This window comes from Puma concolor, chromosome B2, assembly GCF_028749965.1.
Source record: "Puma concolor isolate L17-30 chromosome B2, mPumCon1.1.hap2, whole genome shotgun sequence".
Lineage (NCBI taxonomy): Eukaryota > Metazoa > Chordata > Mammalia > Carnivora > Felidae > Puma > Puma concolor.
The window spans coordinates 81,883,604-81,906,045 of record NC_141671.1 but is presented as its reverse complement, the minus strand read 5'-3'; the positions used below and the strand labels follow the sequence as shown (position 1 = coordinate 81,906,045).

At 42.6% G+C, this 22,442-nt stretch overlaps 1 protein-coding gene across 2 annotated transcripts in view; it reads left to right on the top strand.

Annotated features, from left to right (window-relative positions):
- Nucleotides 1–22,442, top strand: part of MDN1 (midasin AAA ATPase 1) — a 172,963-nt gene that overhangs the window by 125,529 nt on the left and 24,992 nt on the right. For both annotated transcript variants that reach the window (XM_086707409.1, XM_086707408.1), the window contains exons 64-84: nucleotides 1,720–1,881; nucleotides 2,097–2,370; nucleotides 3,118–3,353; nucleotides 4,098–4,193; nucleotides 4,781–4,875; nucleotides 5,524–5,645; nucleotides 6,172–6,318; nucleotides 7,165–7,274; nucleotides 7,892–7,965; nucleotides 8,445–8,637; nucleotides 10,013–10,172; nucleotides 12,269–12,415; nucleotides 12,949–13,072; nucleotides 14,261–14,366; nucleotides 15,408–15,523; nucleotides 16,430–16,915; nucleotides 17,187–17,413; nucleotides 18,201–18,356; nucleotides 18,757–18,926; nucleotides 19,697–19,858; nucleotides 22,230–22,367. In XM_086707409.1, the coding sequence (XP_086563535.1) occupies nucleotides 1,720–1,881; nucleotides 2,097–2,370; nucleotides 3,118–3,353; nucleotides 4,098–4,193; nucleotides 4,781–4,875; nucleotides 5,524–5,645; nucleotides 6,172–6,318; nucleotides 7,165–7,274; nucleotides 7,892–7,965; nucleotides 8,445–8,637; nucleotides 10,013–10,172; nucleotides 12,269–12,415; nucleotides 12,949–13,072; nucleotides 14,261–14,366; nucleotides 15,408–15,523; nucleotides 16,430–16,915; nucleotides 17,187–17,413; nucleotides 18,201–18,356; nucleotides 18,757–18,926; nucleotides 19,697–19,858; nucleotides 22,230–22,367 (3,501 nt within the window). The remainder of the gene's footprint in view (nucleotides 1–1,719; nucleotides 1,882–2,096; nucleotides 2,371–3,117; nucleotides 3,354–4,097; nucleotides 4,194–4,780; nucleotides 4,876–5,523; nucleotides 5,646–6,171; nucleotides 6,319–7,164; nucleotides 7,275–7,891; nucleotides 7,966–8,444; nucleotides 8,638–10,012; nucleotides 10,173–12,268; nucleotides 12,416–12,948; nucleotides 13,073–14,260; nucleotides 14,367–15,407; nucleotides 15,524–16,429; nucleotides 16,916–17,186; nucleotides 17,414–18,200; nucleotides 18,357–18,756; nucleotides 18,927–19,696; nucleotides 19,859–22,229; nucleotides 22,368–22,442) is intronic.

Sequence of the window (22,442 nt, the reverse complement as noted above, 5' to 3'; positions counted from 1 at the left end):
TATTAGCTCTTTATCTGTGATACACACTGGAAATATTTTCTCCTATTTTGTTGTCTTTTGATTTTATTTATGGTGAGTTTTGCCATGTAATAGTATCAACCTTTATTAAGAAAATAACTTTTTTTCCCCCAATGAAAGCAATTTGTTTTTAACTTATACAATTAAAAAAATAAATATAAACAAAACCCACTAAATTTTACCATTTAAAGCTGTATAAACTGTTAACATATTGGTGCATCCCATTCTAGGCTTGTTTTTTTTTAAGTTTATTTTGAGAGAGAGAATGTGTTTGCTTGTGTGTGAGTGGGGTCTGTGGGGGGAGGGACAGCAGGGGGGAGCAGAGAAAAAGGGAGAGAGAGAATCCCAAGCAGGCTCCATGCTGTCAGTGCAGAGCCCATCTTGGGGCTTGATCTCATGAACCATGAGATCATGACCTGAGCCAAAATCAAAAGTTGAATGCCACCCGGGTGCCCCTTTAGCAGTAGAACTCTTAAAAATAAAAATCTTAGAATAGTTTCCCAACATGTAGTAGATAAAAGAGCTGCTTTAGTTGAGAACAATTCTGTTCCCTCCCTGGTCTCTGAGACTGGTCCTTAAATCACTAGAGTTCTGTAAACCACTACTAAAGTTCATTCTGTTTTATACTTTGCTTTAAAAAACCTAACAGCATTTAGTGATTATTTTCTTCCATAATTATGCTATTCTTCAGCTGCATCATGTTGAATGGCTGCCCAGTTTTCTATTGTATGGATACGCTCGAAGATACTTAAATAATTTCTTATCATTGAACATTTGTTTTGTATGTAGTCTTTTTATTGTCTTGGAAAACACCAGCATTACCATAAATAGTCTTATACCTAGGTCTTTGGGTACAAATTCTGGAAAGCAGAATTGCTTAGGTTTTTAACACAAATTATCTTCCTGATTGATGGGTGCTCATTTCCTCAGTTCTCATCAATACTGCATGGTTTCTTTAACTTACAGTTTTTGCCAACTTAAGGATCTAAAATCTTAGAGGTACTGGGGAATTTAAGAAGTGTCTGATAAGGCATAGCCCAGTTTTCCTGATGGTTCCCCTCAACCACCTTGCCCCCAGCCCAGGTTTCCCTTTCCCAAACCCTTGGGCCAGCTGCTTGAGTTGTTAGCCAAGTATAGTCTGAATTACAACCCCCACATTGTCTATGCAGAGCCTGTCCTTAGTACAAAACACTACTAGCTCCTGACAGGAACTTCCAATGGCATTAGCTGTACTGTAGCAAGTTTTTACACCTGTGAAATTGTAGCACTACAGTAAGGGGGTGCTTTGGAAAATGGGTTGCTGCAGATACACAGTTTGAAAACAAAGTTCATTTCCTCTCTATACCTAAAATGTAGTTTCTTGGATGTGGGCATTTACTTCTTTTTGAACCATAGTACTTTTATTTTCATGAGAAATTAAAAGATAGCCAATCTTGGGGCATCTGCGTGGCTCAGTTGGTTGAGTGTCTGACTCTTGATTTCAGCTCAGGTCATGATCCCAGAGTCATGCATCAGGCTCCAAGCTGAGTGTGGAGCCTGCTTGGGATACTCTCCCTCTACACCCTCTCCTCACCCCCTCACCCCCCACCCCTGTCTCTCTTAAACAAAACAAAACAAACCAACAACAGATAGCAAGTCTTACTTTGTTTAAGTACTTCAGCAAAAGCAAATAAATTACTTTCTAATATTGTGACTTTTCAGGAAATTATCAATGAGTGGGATGAACAGGAACGCATAGCCCAAGAGAAGGCTGAGCAGGAAAACAGCTTGTACAGATACAGGAGCAGGAACTCCAGGACTGCCCTGAGTGAGGAGGAGGAGGAAGAGCGGGAGTTCAGAAAGCAGTTCCCACTGCATGAAAAGGTCGGGTGGTGGTAACAGGGTTTGTTTGGGAATGAATTCCCTTGATGCCACCCGTGTTACCTTTGAATGGTTTTATAATCAGTCTTTTTACTATATCTATATGTAAGTCACTACTTCATTTTCTTGAGTGTTCACACAACATCTTTCCTCCTTCCTTTTTGAGTAGAACTGGATTCTGATTTTTAGAAGTTCAATTGCTCTAATGTTATTGGCAGGATTTTGCAGATATTTTGGTAGAACCAACACTGGAAGAGAAGAAGGGAACTTCAGATGGGCAAGAAGCGGGAGCAGCTTCAGACCCTGGCCTCCTCTCCCAGAGCTCAATGCAGGCTGTGATGCTCATTCATCAGCAGCTGTGCCTCAGCTTTGCTCGGTCCCTCTGGTACCAACAGACTTTGCCACCACATGAGACAAAGCATTACCTTGGCCTGTTTCTATCCTGCTATCAAACTGGGGCATCTCTTGTGACACAGTTCTACCCTCTGATGGGTATGACAATTTATTTTTGTTATACTCTTGGGAAACGAGGACAAATAAATGTAATTACTACTTAGGGAACAATTAAAGTCATCACCTCCCTGTTTTTTTGCTAAATTCCTTATCGAGGGAGTTTCCTTAGCTTAGGAGACTCCAGCTACTTCAAAAAACTTGATTTAAAATTCTGCAGTAAGGGATTTTTATCATTTGAATACTTTGGGAGGAAGGGATTTAAAAAACAAGGATATGGACTTAGTTTAAATAGTTTTGTTCCTCAGTATTATTTCTAATTTGCCTGTAATAGCTTTAGTGCTTTTCCCATCATTTATTATTGGGAGAAACCTGGGAACTCAGAAATTAAGCTTACGGAATATTGTTTGGTTCAGTTTCCTGTATGACCTCATTAGTTACTCCTTGATATTAGGCAGGAAGCTTTAATTTTCATTTCTGTCTACCAAGACAGCTATAAAAGCCAGGAATTTGAATCCATCAAACCAGACTCTGTACTCTTTTAATAACAACCAGGCAGTGTCTGAGTTCCTCTGTATGTCTGAGAAACTTGGCAGATTTTGGTGATACTACTATGATACTAGGGTCCTGCTCCTCTAGGCTTATGTTGCTTTGGGCATGATTGGCACTGTGACGTAATCTGCTTCATTAGTTCTAGTAGTTATTGTTTCTGAGCATGTGTTTGACATCTTTGTAACCTGATGGCTCAACCTACTAAGTGCACTGACTGTACTGATGTTAACTTCACAGGAGCTGAACTGAATGACCAACTCCTGGGCAGCCAACTTTTGGCCTTTACCCTCTCTCATAACACTCTCTTTGGTGAGGCAGCCTCAGATCTGATAGTGAAGCCTGATGGGCCCTATGACTTCTACCAGCACCCCAATGTCCCAGAAGCAAGGCATTGTCAACCTGTGCTTCAGGGTTTCTCAGAGGCTGTCAGTCAGCTGCTGCAGGATTGGCCGGAACACCCAGCCCTTGAGCAGGTAGGGCAGCCTGTGAGGAGGGAACACTGAGGGTGTGGTCTCTGCCATCTCCCAGGGCAGTCATGTGCACATTTCAGTATATAAACAAAGGTTTACAGAATCCCACTTGAGTGAGACACTACTCACTTCAGGATGGACATACCAGTTTGTACTGCTGTTACATAAATGATGTTTGGGATTCTGCTAATTTTACTTGTTGGTCATAGTTTGCTGTCGACATGTTAAAATGCTGCTGTATTATTACCCTCTTTATTCAGACACATACGCACATTAGCAAAGGCCTGGCTTTTTCAAGATTGGCAGTTTTAACACAGACCTCACTCTGGTCTTCAACCAGTTTTTTAGTAACTCTTAACAGCGGAGAGTGGTTAAGAGTTATTATTTTGGGGGCATCTGGCTGGTTCAGTTGAGAGAGAATGTGACTCTTAATTTCAGGGTCATGAGTTCAAGCCCCACATTGGCTGTAGAGATTACTAAAAAAATAAGTAAACAAACTTTAAAAAAAGAAAAAAAAAAGAGTATCATATCAAAGTCCATCTTCTTTCCAGAGTAATGCAGCAGATAAAGTGTTTATCTTTGATCCACAGCCCTAGAAAGCCTCTGTGGCTTTCACAGGGGCTTGTGAAGTAGAGACTTTGCATAAAACTTTCATCAGGCCTCTTTTCAGTGGCCTGTGACTTTGAGTGACTGTATTCCCACAGAGATGCCTAGATCTTTTCTTCATTTTCTTTTTCTTTCCTGCAGCTGCTGGTTGTAATAGACAGAATTCGTAGTTTCCCACTTTCCAGTCCTATCTCAAAGTTGCTGAATGGCTTAGAGATCCTTCTAGCAAAGGCACAGGTAAGATAATTCTCTCTCTCTCTTCCTCATTTTAGTTTGTAATCAATTGAAAAAAATGATCTTGGGGCAACATTATTGCCAGAGGGACAGAAAGTTATAGTTTGGGTTGGAGAAGAATAAGCCTCTTTGTTTTTCTGGCATGGGGTCAGATCATTACAGGTGAAGCCATTATCTTCTGGGGCACGTGAGGGGCCTGTGTCACCTGTTTTCAAGGGTAGGACACAGCATCCACTGGTACTGCAGTCTCCCTCTTCCAGGGCTCCCAGGTGGGCCTCCAGACCAGCTACGTGCCTGCACGTCCCATCCCCTCAGTCCTTTCACAGCCTCTGAACTATCTGGTGCTTCCCTGACGATCACGTTAGGGCTCTGCACTTCGGAGGGGGTCACGTGTCTAGCAATAGGCATTCACACTCAGGTTCCCAAATCCTTTACTTTTTGCCTGCCTCTAAACTCAGCTCTGCTTGATTCTGTCAGGTGACTAGAAACAACTTGAAGCTAGATACACTGGATGTACACTCATTGCTATTGATAAATCAGCACAAGAGTTATTTAAGAGCCCAGCAGTAAATTTTATCTTTGTTTTTTAGGATTGGGAGGAGAATGCAAGTCGAGCTCTGTCTCTGCGGAAACATCTCGATTTAGTCAGTCAGACGATCATTCGTTGGCGTAAACTGGAACTGAAGTAAGTGATAATCTGTCACTTCCCTTCCCCTCCTGAACTTGTGCTGTAGGGACATTCATCTTTTGATAGTTTGCTTCTGCAGGGTTTCTGTAGTAAGATAGAGAATGTACTTTTCAGTTATTAATCACAGAGTTAAACAGCAGGGCATTAGGGGTGCCTGGCTGGCCCAGTCAGTAGAGCATCTGACTCTTGATCTCAGGGCCGTGAGTTCAAGCCCCACATTGGGCATGGAGCCTACTTAAAAAACAAATAGGGCATTTAAAATGACCTCAGTAGAGGGACACCTGGGTGGCTCAGTCAGTTAGGTGTCCAACCTCAGCTCAGGTCATGATCTCACAGCTCGTGGGTTCGAGCCCCACATCAGGCTCTGTGCTGACAGCTCATATCCTGGAGCCTGCTTCGGATTCTGTCTCTGTCTCCCCCTCTCCCACTCGCTCTCTGTCTCTCTCTCTCAAAAATAGACATTAAAAAAATAAAATAACCTCAGTAGAGACAATGGCATACATTCCTGAGGCGACAAACTAGGTAGCTTCTCCATCTCCACTTGGAAAGAGAGAATAGCGAATGTTTAGCTTTTGCTTCTGTGGTTTCAGATCTTTCAAATGGGTTTCCTTAAATGCCTGCTTGGCTTGTTCTCTCATGTTTCAGCTGCTGGTCTATGAGTTTGGATAATACTATGAAGCGCCATACTGAGAAATCCACCAAGCACTGGTTCTCCATCTACCAGATGCTTGAGAAGCACATGCAGGAACAAACAGAGGAGCAGGAAGGTAACAACTGTCCATAAATTCCCTGCATATTTAGAAGTTGCAGGCTAATTGTAGAGTGCTGCAGATGTGGGATTTACCTGTTCCCTTGTCTCCTCGCACCACTCCTTTTACATGGGATGCATCATTGGACTTCATGGTGTTTCTGAGAGGTTTACGTGATTTGTTCAGAGTCTAGAGAGCTGGTCATAAGGTTTCCTTATGCTCTATATCCAAGAGACAGGCAAAAATGAAGATGTTTTTTCTTGGGTACTAGTTGACCTGCTTGAGTTAAAAGTGTTTCATTTCCTACTTAAAACAAGCACCTTATAATTCAGTTTCATAATCTGTTTTGAGTGTGTTTAATACATACCCCGAGTGAGCTGTTTTTATATCAGCTGGGAATTTACCTATGCTTCAGAGTTTCACTTTAATTATGGTCTCTCTTTTCCTGCCGTGCTCCAGTGTGTCCCATAGTAGATTGCATGCATGTTACAAATATGAAGTGATGGTTGCAGGTGCATATGTTTTCTTCTTTGAATCTTTAAAGATGATAAGCAGATGACCCTGATGTTGCTGGTCAGCACATTACAAGCATTTATAGAGGGATCCTCACTGGGAGAATTCCACGTACGGCTTCAGATGTTACTGGTTTTCCATTGTCATGTCTTGTTGATGCCTCAAGTTGAAGGAAAGGGTAAGGAGGGGTGTGTGTGTGTGTGTGTTTCTTTACTCTTACACTGTACTGTTTAAATGGGTTAGGCTTTGAATTCTTCACAAGATAGGCATCTTATTGCATACCAGGTTTTAAATGTGATGCTTTCAGTCATCTCTTACTTTGAAGTGATTCACATTAGATACAGAGAACAACATTAAAGTACAAACTGGTTATAAATGAAGCCCAAACTAATGAACTCTGCCAGAGGTAAATTGCCAAATGCAGATCTTGGGAACTGGCATGTTGAGGCTGCACATCTTTCTGTATCGACAGTGTAGGTGTCCTGCTAAGCTTCTGCTTGATCCAGGCCATAATTAGATTCTTTGATCTAGCAAGTGCTCTACTACATATCAAGTAACTGCATAGGAAACACTGTCAATTACTGTCCCTGACCACAGCTATTTGGATGAAAATGTAACTAGGACTATAGATTGTATGTGAATGAGCAGTCAGGGTGAACCTCTTAATAGGCCATCTTTTAAAACAGGTTTAGTTTCTGCTGACTTTACAATAAGATTCTAAGAAAGGGTTTGAAATTGTGTTTAGTGGAACATCTGAGTACATCACCTTTAAGAGCAACAAAATTCAGTATAAGCTGTAATGAAAAAATGGGGTAGAGGTGACAGGCTGCCTGCATCTCCGGGAATTGCTAGACTCAGACTTCCTGATAAGCTGTTAAATAACATGCCTGTGAAATGTTGTGCTGTCATCTCATGGCCTGAAGAGTAAAGAGTAAGGAGTGTCACTAAAATGTGAAGCCCACAGGTGGAGCCAGTAGCACATGCAGCAAGTGTGGTGTTTTTGTTTCCTTTTCATTTCTTCCAGATTCACTTTGCAGTGTTCTGTGGAATTTGTACCATTATTACAAGCAATTCTTTGACCGGGTCCAAGCCAAAATTGTGGAACTTCGTTCCCCCCTAGAAAAAGAACTTAAAGTAAGATGAACAGCTTTGTAATGATTACTCTTGGGAGAACAAAATCAGCAAATTCTGTTTAGTTCTTTTCTTTTATCCATTTAACTGTGAAGCAGGGGGCTCTGGGGAATGGAGGAGAGCATTGCAACTGCCAAGTAGAATGGCAAGAATTATTCTGTGGCATTGGCTCCATTGCTGACCTGTCCCAAGTGTGTGACGGGTTAGTGGAGTGGCCCGTCAAAGGCTTCTCAAGAAGATTGCCACAAACGTCTGTTAGTGTTCACCCCCCCACCTCCGCTCTTGCCCTGGCTGATTTTCCACCTCAGAGGAACGCCATCTAGTGTTGTGTGTCATCAAGGTGCCCTGGGGGAAAGGAGGGTCCTATCTTTTGATAATTCAGTGGTTGTGGAGGCAGCCCTGGTACAAGCTGAACACATATCAGGTGACATGTTGATCATAGGAGCACTCTCTTTTCATTGCTTTCTCACAAACACCTGGGTTCCCATTTTAGACTTGTTTTACTTGTTCACTGGTATACAGTCCTGTATGTGGGATGAAGTGGGCTCTGGTCTTTGGTAAACAGGTGATTTAGAAAGAAACAAAATGCTACCATTCCTCGTTCTTCGTTTATCTTACAGGAATTTGTAAAGATATCCAAGTGGAATGATGTCAGCTTCTGGTCCATTAAACAATCTGTGGAAAAGACACACAGGTAATTTATCTTTTAAAAATTCAGAGTGACTAAAGGTGAGAATTTTTGTATGCTAGGTAGCAAGACTAAATTAAATTGTTCAAATGGCCTTAGTGCTGCTTTGAACTCATTATGAAGCACTAGATTGTTTGGGTGTGGCTTTTCGACAGCACCCCCTACCACCTGAAGCAAAGTCTGCCTACAAAAAGAATTGGTGTGCCTCGAGACAAAGCAGCCTAAGCACTTCTCCATACTAGCTGTCTTCCCTTGAGTGAAGTGATGCCCCCATTCCTGGCTTCAGTTTTTACTTCTAGAAAAAGGAGATGACAATACCTGCCTTACTTTTCCTTAAAAAATAAACAGGATGATTATGAGTATCTAAGGGGTTCATGCGTACAGACGATAAGGTTATTAAGTTATATGTGTGTGCATTATGCCATTTTACATTTCCTCACTTTCCATCCGTCTTTTCCTCTTCATCTGTCATTACATGGGGCCAGGACCCTCTTTAAATTCATGAAGAAATTTGAAGCCATCCTGAGTGAACCCTGCCGGTCATCCTTGGTGGAGGGTGACAAGGAGGAACAGCCTGACTTTTTGTCACAGCCAGCAGCCACCAGCGAGGCATCCCCCATTCAGAGTCTGAACATGGCACTGAGGGAGACCCTGTTGGCCCGGCCAGTAGCTGCACAGGTATACCTTATGAGATGGTGTTTGCTTATTCTTGGGCCAGTCTAGTGAGGTCTGTGCTTTATGTGGAAGAATGTCCTTAGAACTGGGCAAGGCAATTCCTTTGAAATCTTGCTCTTTGGACAAATATAGCACTTGTCTGTGTGTCTGACACTGCTACCTAATAAGGCAAAAGGCATCAGTCCTAGTGCTGGAAGTTTAATGTTCACCTACGGGAAATACGCACTTTCTGTGCTTACCTGTGAAGATTTCATCTTCCTGTGATGGAAGACTTAAAGCATCAGTTGAGGAATATGCCATTGAAGCTGCCTTTGGGCTACCACATGATGAAGCTGCTGTATAGGTGAATGTTTGCAATGATAGGTTGATTTTAGTGGTTGCTGATGACCATGGTATAAATTCTCTGAATCATGACCAACTTCAAGCACCAACAGTTAAGAGCTGGCTTGCAAAATTCCAGAAAATGTAAGTTATGGAGACTTTGGGTGAGCAGGTCTGTTACAGAATGGGTGGTCCCGCATTATATCCTTAGATGTAAAGAGCTTTGGGATCAGAGAGCACACCTCAGGACAGTAATAGCCTTTGCCTTCCTACTGTACTTACCGTTGTGGGTCCATAGAGTAAGCAGGTCCAAGAGTAATAGCTTGGAAGTCCTCAAGCTATTTTTAGTATTTCCCAAGTACAGAAAGTGTAATAGAAATTGAGCATATAGCCATGCTGTGGTTCTACAAATATGGTGTGGGCTCCAAGTTCATTTTCTTTTGATTATATTCATCAGCTCACTGATTTCTGTCATGCTGACCAAAATTTTTGATTTGCTGTTGATGACAGCATAGGAATTTCAGAGATTCTTCGGCGGGGGGGGGGGGGGGGGGGGGGGGGGGGGGGGGGGGGGATGAAAATATGCCCCGGTGGACGAAAGTTTTTCCCATTATCCAGTATCTGGGTTCCTCCTAATCGAATTGAAGAAAGTGGAGGGTGGAAGAGGTGGTGGTAGAAGTACGACTTGTGTGTCCAAGACAGGCAGTGCAGCACAGCACCATAAAGGCACCAGTTCTAGTACATTCCAAAGTCTAGAATGGTCACTAGCACAGGTAGTATTGCCGCAGGTGGGACGGGGTGCTTCTAAGTGATCTCACGTGGAGCAGCAGTAGGGTTCTCTAAATATCCAGGACACATCTTAATTTTGGTGATGCTGCTTTTGTTCTTGTGAGACCTCAGAGTTGGGGAGGAGAGGATTTAATACTTACTGAGCTGAGTGTGTGTAGAGGGGTAGGGCATTTAAATTTAGCACCAGTGCAGGTGAGTCCTGTTACACTCCAGTAACACTGCTGTTACTGTTCTTGGCAGTGAGACTAACCTGTGCTCTGTCTCACAGGCTGTGATTCCAGAACAGTGTCAGGGTGCTTCTTTCCCCTTGGAGGGAGAGCTGCTGTGTCGCTTGCCAAAGCTCATGAAACGAATGAGGAAGGTGTGCCTGACGCTCATGAAGGAAAGCCGTCTGCCTTACCTAGTGGAGGGCCTTGATCACTTCACTGGTGAGTGCCAGTAGCCAGGGGCAAAGGGTGGGGTTTGCTCTGTTTTCTCTAGTGCCCCCAAGAGCGTGGGAATTTGCTACCTATGTCCTTTTTTTGACCTCATCAGTAGTGTTGAGCGGTTAATTGAATAAACAAGTGGGCTAAAAAACAGAGCCCAGTCGCAGAAACCAGCAGAGACCACACAAGCTGTTATAATTTTCACCTTGTCCATCTTGTCCATAGCTAATGCTATGTTATGCCATTTTCTGCAGTAGCCTTGTCTATATCAGCTCTCTTTGGTTGGGGGCGTGAATAAAGAGGTACAGAGACAAGTTTCTCAGAGTCTGGAAGCTGTTCCTACCTCTCCAAATATTGTCTCCCTTGAGTTAAAGGAGAAGGAAGATTCACTCACTGTCCTTTTCTTGCTTTCTTCACTGTGGAGAGATGTAGCAGTTTCATCTGCTGGTCGTCCTTGCACAGGGAAGTTGAGAGCCGAGATTTGCTCTGTAGTATAACAGCCGTGGCTGGGGAAGGGATTCCAGAACTTAATAGATTGAGGTCTTGTCATCCTCCAGCACTGTCTGCACCCCTAATCACCCCCCATGAGTATGGTGTCAGAGTGAAACTGGTCCTTCTTCAATGAGGCTACAATGTGATCTCAGGGAGCTCTTTATTTTTAAAACTTGTTAGGGGGTGCCTGGGTGGTTCAGTTGGTTAAGCATCTGACTCTTGATTTCAGCTCAGGTTATGATTTCACAGTGTGTGGGATCGAGCCCCAAGCTAGGCTCTGAGCTGACAGTGTGGAGCCTGCTTGGGATTCTCTCTCACCCCCTCTTTTTGCCCCTCCCCTGCTTGTGCACATATGCATGTGTGCACTCCATATCTCTTTCTCTCTCTCCCTCTCTGTCTCAAAAAAATAAACATTAAAAAAAAAAACTTGTTAGAACAATAGCCTATTATATATATCCATTGCTAAAGATGATCTGCCTACCTGATCCTGATGATCGAAATGAATGGGATACAGGTCCCATGTGCATCTTCTGGAAAGGGTACCCAGTCTGTGATGCAAAGAATTCTCTGACTTTCCTACAATGTCCGTATAATGGTGTCCACTACACTTGCTTTCTTCTGGAAGACTAGAATGTCCGTGTTAGTTTGTTAGAGCTACCTTAAAGTATCACATATAGGGTGGCTTAAACAAGAAAAGTTAGTTTTCTAAACAGTTCTGGAAGTTAAACATATGAAATCAAAGTATTTGCAGGTTTGGTTTCTTCTCAGGTCTGTCCCCTTGGCTGCTCTGTTTCACCTTTGTGTTTTCACATGTTCTCCCATGTCCTACTCTTCTGTTAAGAACATCAGTCAGGTTGGATTAGGGCCCACCCATGTTGCCTCACCTTACCTTAATTACCTCTTTAAAGGTCTTATCTCCAAATACACTCATAATCTGAGGCACTGGGGGTTAGGACTCTAACATGAATTTTGGGGGACACAGTCCATAACACTCCCTGTGGCAGGCAGGCAGCAGCCTCATGTTACAGCCACCCATGGGTATTCAGCAAGCCAGTGTGGTGCTGGAGAAAGAATTTGGGTTTCAGAGTCAGTTTGGCCAGGGTTTGTGTCCTGTCTTCTAGTCACTCTTTAGCTGAATGAACTTTAGTAAGTGACTAGACCTTTCTGAGCCTCTCCAAACAGCTGTAAATCAGTGCTCCTGGAGCTGTACAGAGTAAGGGAACATCAACCACGAACCAGGTACAGGATAGGACCTCAGGATGTATCCTATTTATGGGAAATATATGATTTAAATTCTTACTATAAATTGCTGCACATAGTGTTCAACAAGTGCTTTTTTGCCTATTTTTAAACCCCATAAATTAAGAAAAGAAAAACTACTTTTATTTGGTTTGTTTGTTGTCAAGGGGGATGAATTCCATGAGTATTTTCTATTTCCGTGCACCTTTAATTTAGAATTTACCAAATGCTAAGGACTGTGCTAGTTATCAGAGCTGTAAAGATGAGTGTCACCTGGTTCTCATGTCCCACGATGTCCTGGGTCTGAGTAGTTTAACATGTTAATTAGACTGTGGGATTTCGGTATTTCCTCCTTGTTATTTCCTTAGGTGAAGTGATTTCCTCTGTGAGTGAGCTGCAGAGCTTGAAGGTGGAGCCCTCTGCAGAGAAGGAGAAGCAGCGGTCAGAAGCCAAGCATATTCTCCTGCGGAAGCAGCGAGCTTTAGCAGACCTCTTTCAACACCTTGCCAAAACTGGTATGGTTCTCATTTGAAACCTGATGAAGAATGATCACCAGCTCTTAGGGAGGAAAACAATGTGGGTGATGTGGGGGGAATTTCTAGAGACGATTGGGGTGGTGGAAAGCAGGAGGCAGTAGGCAAGGTTTTGAAATGCCATTCTGAGAGTTCAGTCACACATATGAAATCCATGTGATGAACCAACCATTTGTGAGTCCCAAATATTTTCACAGTTTTGTAACGAAGGTTCTCAGAAACCATGCTTTGTTTTCATCACCATATGTTGTATGGCACCCACCCTTCCAATGTAGCTTAGAGAGCAAATTCTCAAACTTTAATGTATGTTCCAATGACTCAGGGAATCTTGTTAAATGCAGGGGTTCTGTTGTAGTAGGGGTAGGGCAGGGCCTGTCAGCCTGAGTTCTAACAAGCTCCTGGGTGGTGCTATTCCAAGGACTTTAGAGTCACAGTGGCAGTGGGATGGGGTGGGGCATAGCACAGTAATTCTCTTCTGAGTTCCTTTACTTAAATGCATGCTATTTACTTCCTAGGTTTGTCATATCGCAAAGGTCTTGCCTGGGCCCGTTCAAAAAACCCTCAAGAGATGCTTCATCTTCACCCGTTAGATCTCCGGAGTGCATTGTCTGTAGTCAGCAGCACTCAGGCTGATTCTAGGTTTGTTTTTTAAATTATAAATGGAGCAAGTCATTTAAGCTTCATGTCTTCATTTGCCAAAATGGGGATAGAATACCTCTCTCCTAGCATTGCTGTAAAGATAACATTTTAAAAAGTGCCTGGCTCTGGCTCTGCATCTGGCACGTGGTGAGCATTCAGTAAGAGACTTTTTTTTTCTTTTTTCTTTTTCTTTCTCCTTGTATTCACCTCTCCCGTTATTTTTTTGGTCCTCTGATTTTCCTGAGGTCTCCTCACTTGGTTTGAATTCACAGGCGAAAATCTGTGAGAGTGAGAGAATGGCCACATTTTTAGCTATTTCATATATAAATTCTTTATAATTTCTAATGTATTCTTCAATTTGAGAACCTATAAATTTTGAGACAGAGTTACCTCTGTGTTCATAACTGTGGCAGAAGTGGTTGTAAATAGATGATTTGCATGAGCTGGGTACACATACATTTGTATTTTGTTTGCTCAGTGGCCCTCTGAGTGCTTTAAAGTTTAATTCAACACAGCATTATAAAAAGTAGAAATTTTATTTTTAAGATTTATTTAAGTAATCTCTACACCCATCGTGGGACTCAAACTCACAACTCTGAGATCAAGAGTCACATGCTCTTCTGACTGAGCCAGCCAGGCATCCCCAAAGTAGAAATTTTACATAAATAAATAAATATCCTGAATTTCAGTTTTTCAGGAAGATTGGGCCAATTGGATTTGCTTTCCTGTGAGAAAGTTAAACTGTAGCTCCCTCCTTTGGACAGGACACATGCTCTCCAGATCACTACAGTCTGCAAACAGTCCTGTTGCTTTTCCCACATTGAGGTCAGCTGTCATTGCCATGTATCATTTTGTGCTTGTCTGTCCTTAATCATTTATGTTAACTGCTTGGCCCCCGTGGGCATCAGAATTTATGACCTTTAGCTTCCACTCCTAAGATAGTTATAAAGTTTTCATTAAGGAAACTATATTGTCATCATAATTTATTTTCTCTCTATACTTCCATTGTTAAGTATGTAATACATTCTTTGCATAAAGGACTAATGAGCACCTGACTGAGACCTCACAGAAATGAATCTATTCGCACCCTTAGCTTTTGGTTGTGACTAAATAATACCAATCTCTGAGTCTTCAGGATCTTTGATGGGAAATAGTGGTTTTAATTAAGTATATCATGTTGATTTCTAGCCTGCTGACAGAAATCTCCTCTTCATGGGATGGATGCCAGAAGTACTTCTTTCGCTCTCTTGCACGGCACGCCAGGCTTAGTGCAGCCTTAGCAGCTCCTGCCAAGGTAGGTGAAAGAACCTCAGAATTGCCGGGGCCCAGGGAAAGCTCCTATTTTGTTCCTCCAGGGCAGCACTCTCAGGTCTTACCAAGTGATCAGAGCCCATTACAGAATGTGACTGAGCTTTTTGCAGAACATTAAACTTAACAGTATAAATCAGTGTAATTTTGTGCTTAATCAGAAAGCATTTTATCATAAATTCTATTACTTACGTTTGCCAACAAGACCAAATGCATAAGAAAAGTTATGTAAGGGGTGCCTGGGTAGCTCAGTCGATTGAGCATCTGACTTCGGCTGGAGTCATGATTTCAGGGTTTGTTAGTTCGAGCCCGTCGTGGGCTCACTGCTGTCAGCATAGAGCCTGCTTCGGATCCTCTGTCTTCCTCTCTCTCTCTCTCTCTCTCTCTCTCTCTCTCTGCCCCTTCCCCACATGCGCTCATGCACACACACACTCTCTCTCAAAAATAAATAAAACATTTAGAAAAGAGGTTATATAAGAAAAGCTTCATGTGGAGAATGCCATCTTCAGATAGTTTTCCTCTTGTGAATTGAGAAAAGACCACTAATTTTGATGTTAAACTAGTTCTTTTTTTGTTTTGTTTTGTTTTAGTTTATTTATTTACTTAGAGCGAGCTGGGGAGCAGCGGAGAGAAGAGGAGAGAGAGAGACACAGAGAGAGAATATCCCAACTAGGCTCCACACTGCCAGCGTGGAGCCCGATGCAGGGCTCGAACTCACAAACTGTGAGACTAATGACCTGAGCCAAAATCTAGAGTCAGATGTTTAACCAGCTGAACCACTCAGGTGTCTCAGTGTTAAATCTAGTTCCTATTCATGGAACATCAGTGATTTGTGGAAGCACAATTTGAGAAGCACTGCTTAGAAAGATGAATGTGTTGCCTCTAGACTGCAGCATATCCAAAGCTTATCCAATTAAAAGGCACTTTCCCCAGCGAGTTTTGGATGAAACTGCTTTCTGGTGACACCTGCGTGTGTGGTGATGTTTGCCAGTAATTCCTTTGGCATGTTTCCATTTCCCCTTTGCAGGAGTTGGGCATGAGCAACGTCGAGCGATGCAAAGGGTTCTCGGCACATCTGATGAAGGTGCTTATCCAACAGCGGCGCTCCCTGACCACGCTGACTGAGCAGTGGATCCTCCTCAGGTATTCACGAACTAGTTAGTTGGGTTTGTGGCATGAATTAGGAACAATTGTGTGAGTCTGCTCTCAATTTGGAAATGAACTTTTGAGACCCAGAGAAGCAGATGGGGTTTCTCTTAGCTCTTCCCCTTGCTTTTGGTGATGTGCTTCTGCCCTGTGGTTGTGGCAGCACCTCTTGGGAGAATGGGCCCTGGGAGATGAGTTCGGGGGCTGAATTAGATAAAATTGCCATGGCTGAAATACACCTTGGTCTGGAGAGAGGGGGTTTGTGGTTGACAGTCCATCAGATTGCGTGACAGGATTGTATGTATGGTATTGTAGCATCTGTCTCTGGGCATAGATTAGATTTGAGACTGCTTCAGTTCATGGGGGGTTTTGGACCACAGAGTTGCAATTTGCTGAGCCATGCATGGAGGTTCCTCAGTGGAATTAAATATTTAAAAGACAAGGACAGTTAGGAAGCCTGTCATCATTTTTTGAATGGATTCTTGGTTGAGAGGTAGTATTTCCAGATTGTAATCACTTTGGCTGCAACCATTTTCTGTTGTACGAATAAGGGTTTATCTAACAAAGTATACCACGTTTACTAGATTTTTTTTTTTTTTTTAAGTAATGGTTGAAATCACTGCAGTGATTTGACTGTTAGATGGGAAAAAGTTGTAAGGGGGTAGGTGATAAGCAGTGAGTTTTGACACTTGTGTAAGACTGAAGACACTTGCTTTCGGTCTTCAGAAGGTTGTGTTTAAGTATTTCAAAGGGCGTTATAACAGTCTTAACTATGGGGGTTCTCTCCTTGATTATGTGAAAAAGCCCATACTTTGTTCAGAAACAAATGAAGTTATTGTTAAAAACAACATGGCAATGCAGTTTAAGGTGACACATGATTTCTCCATGGGTTTCTCTGCACAGGAACCTCCTTGGCTGTGTTCAGGAGATTCATGGCAGGCTGACTGAGCCGCTGGTCTACCCGGTGGCCTTCCCCCCTCAGGATGGTGTGCAGCAGTGGACAGAAAGGCTGCAGCATCTGGCCATGCAGAGCCAGATCCTGCTTGAGCAGCTCTCCTTGCTCCTCCAGTGCTGCCCCAGTGCAGGGCCAACTCCAGGCCACAGTGGTGCCCAGGTACAGGGTCAGCCTTCTGCCCCCTACCCAGAAGGACCAGAGCTCACCAACGGCCAGCTTTCTGGAGCCATACAGGACCTCATCCCATCAGAATTGAGTTGCCCATCCCCACTACCTCGAAATCAGCTGCCCTCTGGTTGCTGGATGCGGAAACAGGACGAGCTTTGGCAACAGTCAACTGCAAGATTAACAGAGATGCTGAAAACCATTAAAACAGTGAAAGCTGATGTTGACAAAATCAGGCAGCAGTCTTGTGAGACTCTCTTTCATTCTTGGTGAGTATGGCTATGTCTGTACTGTCCCTCTTTGTGCTTGGGTGCTTGCTCAGAGTTTAGTAAGGGGATAAAATGATGAAAGGTTATTTTATTTCAATTCTGTTTTTCTGTGGACCTTCATAGTGCTTTGTAGCGTATGTCTAGCTGTTACTCTTGAGGTACAGTGAATTCTCCCCTGCTCACGTTTTAGTGGATGGAAGGAGCGGGGTGGGTGTGCGTGTGTTTATGGTAGCCCCTTCTTCTCAACATTGTTGAATTTTTGTTGTTGCAGGAAAGATTTTGAAGTTTGTTCTTCTGGGCTGAGTTGCCTGTCCCAGGTGTCAGTTCATTTGCAAGGACTAGAGTCCTTGTTCATTATTCCCAGGATACAAGTTGAGCAAACAGACCAACAAATGGCATTAGTTGAGAGCCTGGACTATTTAAGAGGAGAAATCAATAAAGCCACAGATGACTTTACTTCCTGGAAGACACATCTACTTGCTTCAGGAAGCCAAAGTGGTAAGACTGTCTGTCACTCAGTAAGGGAGTCAAAGCCTGGTGTAGGAGTGATGTCTTACAGATTTAAATCTAGACTATCCTAAAGACACATTATGTTTTGTTCCAGACATATCTGTCCAGGGTTCTAAGGCAGATAGGTGTGGTTGGAACCCCTAGCTCTTAACTCTTTCTGCCTCATTTCTCTTTTTTCTTAAAGTTTATTTATTTATTTTGAGAGAGAGAAAGGAAGAGAGAGACAATCCCAAACAGGCTCCACACTGTCAGTGCAGAGCCCCACGTAGGGCTCGAACTCATGAACCATGAGATCATGACCTGAGCCAAAATCCAGAGTCGGAGTCGACCATCTGAGCCACTCAGGCACCTCTCTGCTTCATTTCTTTGAGTACCTTGCCTTTGAGTTGATCATGTCACTTTGTAGCACACATGTAGGGAGGCAGCACGGGCTCACTTGCTGTTAGCAGATAGTTCTTTCTGAGACTGGAAAGCTGAGGGCTGATATTTGGACTAAATTGGTGGTTATATACAGCATATTAACTGTTTTCGTATTTTTGGCATTCTTCTAGCAGAACTTTCAATAAAAGATGATAAACTTGTAATTCATCTCAGCAAGGAATGTGTCTCATTCATCTTTGTATTCAGCACAGTTTGACACTGTGGCTCACTCGTAGTAGGTGGTTAACAGGTGGCTGTTTTGTAAAAATAACAAGTGAGGATTGTTAATGATTTCTAGAGGCACTGGAGCAAATGATTGGGTTTTTTGTTTGTTTTACACCTTCTTACTTACTAGGAAACCAAATGTTAGATGAAGGGTTTGTGGAAGATTTTTCAGAACAGGTGGAAACTGCCATCCGGGCCATCCTTTGTGCCATCCAGAACTTAGCAGAAAGAAACAGTAAAAAGACAGAGGAGAACACTGACCAAAGCAGACCACAAGAAGAGGATGGTATGTCTGAAATCAAGCAAAAGCTATTTTTCTACTTGATTTAATTTTTAAATTTATTTTTCTGGCTAAATATTAAAAAAAAATTTTTTTGTGTTTATTGTTTATTTTTGAGAGGAAGAGACAGAGCACGAGTCGGGAGGGGCAGAGAGAGGGAGACACAGAGTCTGAAGCAGGCTCCAGGCTCTGAGCTGTCAGCACAGACCCCGATGCAGGGCTCGAATCCACAAACCACAAGATCAAGACCAAGCCAAAGTCGGGCTCTCAACCGACTGAGCCACCCAGACGTCCCTTTGTGGCTAAATATTTAAGGACAGATATTGGGAATGATGAGTGCGTGAATGGAGATGAAAAGGGTTTATTTTGTGTTACTCATCATGTCTTCCTTTTCTGTGAATGAAAGGGGCAGCAGGCTTGGAGGGACTGCAATCAGGACATCTAACAAAACTGTTAGAGGATGATTTGTGGGCCGACGTGAGCACTCTGCATGTGCAGAAAATCATTTCTGCTGTCTCTGAGCTGTTGGAGAGGCTGAAATCGTACGGTGAAGATGGCACAGCAGCAAAACACACGGTAACCAGCAGTGCTTCAGAAGCTTCTTGCCATCCAGAGTGGGTTTCACTTTGCTCCATGTAGGTGCTCCCAAAGCAGGCCTTTGGGGGCAAAAATCACTCAAAATTTGTTTTCTTTATGCAGGTAAACATGACTGACAAACTGTGAAAAGCTTAGGGCTTGCTAGCTAAGGGTTATAGTTTTAAGATGCATAGATGCAAAAAAAATGCTAGCAACCCAGAGTATCTGTCATCTTGGGGATTCTTTCATACCCTAACCACATATTTTCTTGGGTGTTTGATGTTAATGGTGGATGTTGTTGCTATCAGCTAATGAATCGCCCCACTCTGCAAATACCTTTCCCTTCACAACAAGCTAGCAAAAGGGGAGGTTGCCACCTCCATAATATTCCAGAGAAGCAACTTATTTTGTAGGACATTGTAAGTCTGTAGCACTGACTCCAGTGCCAACTTTGATTCTGAATAGAATTCGTTTATAAACATCTTATTCAAAAAAAAAAAAAAAACCAGTACACTTTATTAAGTAAATGGATTGTAAGTGACAGAATTTAAAGCGTACTTTTGTGAAGGTTTGTGTGAAGACGGAAGAAATAGTAGAGGCGTGTGTGTGTAAGAGAGAAAACATACATAAAACTTACCATCAGTGGCATTTAATGCATTCACAACATTGTGCAATGACTGTTGCTGTTTAGTTCCAGAACATTTTTATTACAGGGAAAACCCAGCACCCATTACATAGTGTGACCAGGCCTTGTGATCTTTTGCCCGCAGTTCTTCAGCCAATCCTGCTGCTTATTGGTGCGTCTGGTGCCCATGCTCTCCAGGTATTCAGACCTCGTCCTCTTCTTCCTGACCATGTCTTTGGCAACTCACCGTAGCACTGCAAAGCTGCTCTCTGTTCTTGCCCAGGTCTTTACAGAGCTCGCCCAGGAGGTAAGGACTGTTCATGTGAAGCACCCTGGTGCAGCCAGTACCAAATACTTGGTAGCCATTAAGTGCTTGCTTTCACAGGCTTTTATTTAGGACATTCACAAACAGCTGGAGGTCATTTGCTCTCCCTGTGGATTTTTTAGGGCTTTGTCCAGCACCCTTTCGCTATGCCTGTTTCCACTAAGGTCTTGGAACCTGCAGGTCCCCCACTGATGAAATCCCTAAACTCCAGAGGCTATCCTTAACCTTAGTCTCCTTGTTTGTAAAATGAGATCTGCCCACACTCCTTAGCATTTTTGTGAGAACTACCTTCAGTTGAATATACTTTTTGTTTTATTTTGATTTCCTTAGTATTCTAAGATTTTCTCCAAATCTAAGTACAATACTCGTAAGAGTCACTTGAAGATAGGAATTTACAAATTAAAGATGGGCTTTAGGCTTCTTATAAATAGTCAAGAGTTCTTAATTCTGGGTAACTGGAATATTAGAAAAGGTTTAAAAATGGAAGACAAGCCCATGCAGTGTATGTAGAGGACGAATGTGTGTATTTGTTGAGTAATAAATAAATGAATGTCTTATTTGCTCCTTCTGTCTGATGGGCACTGAGCCGGTCTCACATCTCATCACTCCTTGGAAAATATACCATATGCAAAAGAGCGGTAGGACAGTGTATGGTGAGCATACCCTGAGATTTGGGTCAGTTCTGTTTGTCCACTTGTGCTGTTGCTCTTGTCTGACAGGTTTTAGAATGACTTTGGCCTGTGTTTTGGAGTGGGGTGTGGGGGTTTTAATATAAGCAAAGTGTTGGGAGCCCTTCCGCTATTCCAGATGTAGCTACTGTGAGTGATGTGCCCTGCAGAAGGACCTCTGAATCTCCGCCTCGTACAGTCATGTTCTGCCTGTACCTGAACCTATTTTAAATGTTTATTTATTTGTGAGAGAGAGACAGAGAGAGAGAGAGAGAGCATGAGCAGGGGAGGGACAGAGAGAGAGGGAGACACAGAATATGAAGCAGGCTCCAGGCTCTGAGCTGTCAACACAGAGCCCGATGTGGGGCTTGAACTCACCACAAGATCATGATCTAAGCCAAAGTCGGGCCCTTAACTAAGTCACCCAGGTCCCCCTCAGTCAGCTTTCTAAGAATACATGTCCTGATAGTGAGTTTGCCTTTCCTTTACGTTTTTAAGTATCCAGATTGTATTCATATCCTTTCTGAGTAGTCCTGAGGGAAATTGAAAGTAGGTTAGACTCAGTGCTAAGATAATAGATCTATGTCATAATTATAACACTTAATCCATGGAAAGCTGTTTCTTTGTAACTGAGTCACAATCGGTATTTGCAGGTTTGGGATCTTAATTCCTTGTTAGTTGGCAGCTTATTTTTTAATACATTTCCATCCTCAGATTGACAACTTGATAGCTTGTTGATAAAATTCCTGATTGAGAGCCACTATTTTTGTCTACGGCCGTACCACCCTGAACTCTCCCGATCTCATCTGATCTCGGAAGCTAAACAGGGTCGGGCCTGGTTAGTACTTGGATGGGAGAGAGCCACTATTTTCTTCTACTTGTTTTTCTATTTATTTTTGTCCCACATGCTAGCAGTTGATTTTTCTTTCCAAACTATTTTCCAACACGAAACAGTTTTGTTAACACTTGATGAGTGTGTCTGTGTCTGACCTGTTCTTGACTCTAGCCCCTATACTGTGCCAGCCAGGTGCCTTGGCAGAAAACAGCTGAGGCTAGATGTAGCACCTACCCCAGGAATGATAGATTTAGCTCAAGAGTTGAAGGAGGGGCATATTCTTTTTATATTAAAACTAACATTTTACTTGAGAAGCACCATACTAAATTTTCTTCAATTTTTGAAGTAAAAATGAAACCTGTTGCATCTGTTTCAAGTTGCTGAACCTCCAGGGTTACATGTCTTGTCTCCCTCCTCTTTCTCCTCTTAGTCTTACTAATTTGAGAAGTAAATAAAGAATGACAAAATCCCTTTGGGATTTAGACACTGAGAGGCTCTACCCTTGCTCAATGACTTACTCCTAGGTGCTGTCCAGGTATAATTCATTAAGAGTTTTGTCTTGCCAAATGAAAAATTACCACACACTAAAAGGCCTCTACAGAGTCAAAACCTGATATGTTAAATCTGATGTCAAGCTTTGAAACTGCATAATAACTGTTATCGAGGAGGAAAACAATGTCAAAAGTTTACTATATATATTCCCATCAGATTTAGAATATCGAGCTAAAAAAAGCTAACAATTTTTTTTTTTTGGTATCAGGACTAGAAATCCTTTTTTTTGTTTGTTTTTGTTTTTGTTTTGTTGTTTTAATTGCTTTTGTACTTAACTGTTCGCTCTTTTATTTTTAAGGGATTTTGCCTGCCCAAAGAATTCATGGAAGATTCAGCAGGAGAGGGAGCAACTGAGTTCCATGACTATGAGGGAGGTGGAATTGGGGAAGGCGAGGGCATGAAGGATGTGAGTGACCAGATTGAAAATGAAGAACAGGTATGTTTTCATATGTGTGAAATACACATACAGTTTACAGAAGCTCACCCCCATTTCCCTTTGTTTTCAATATTA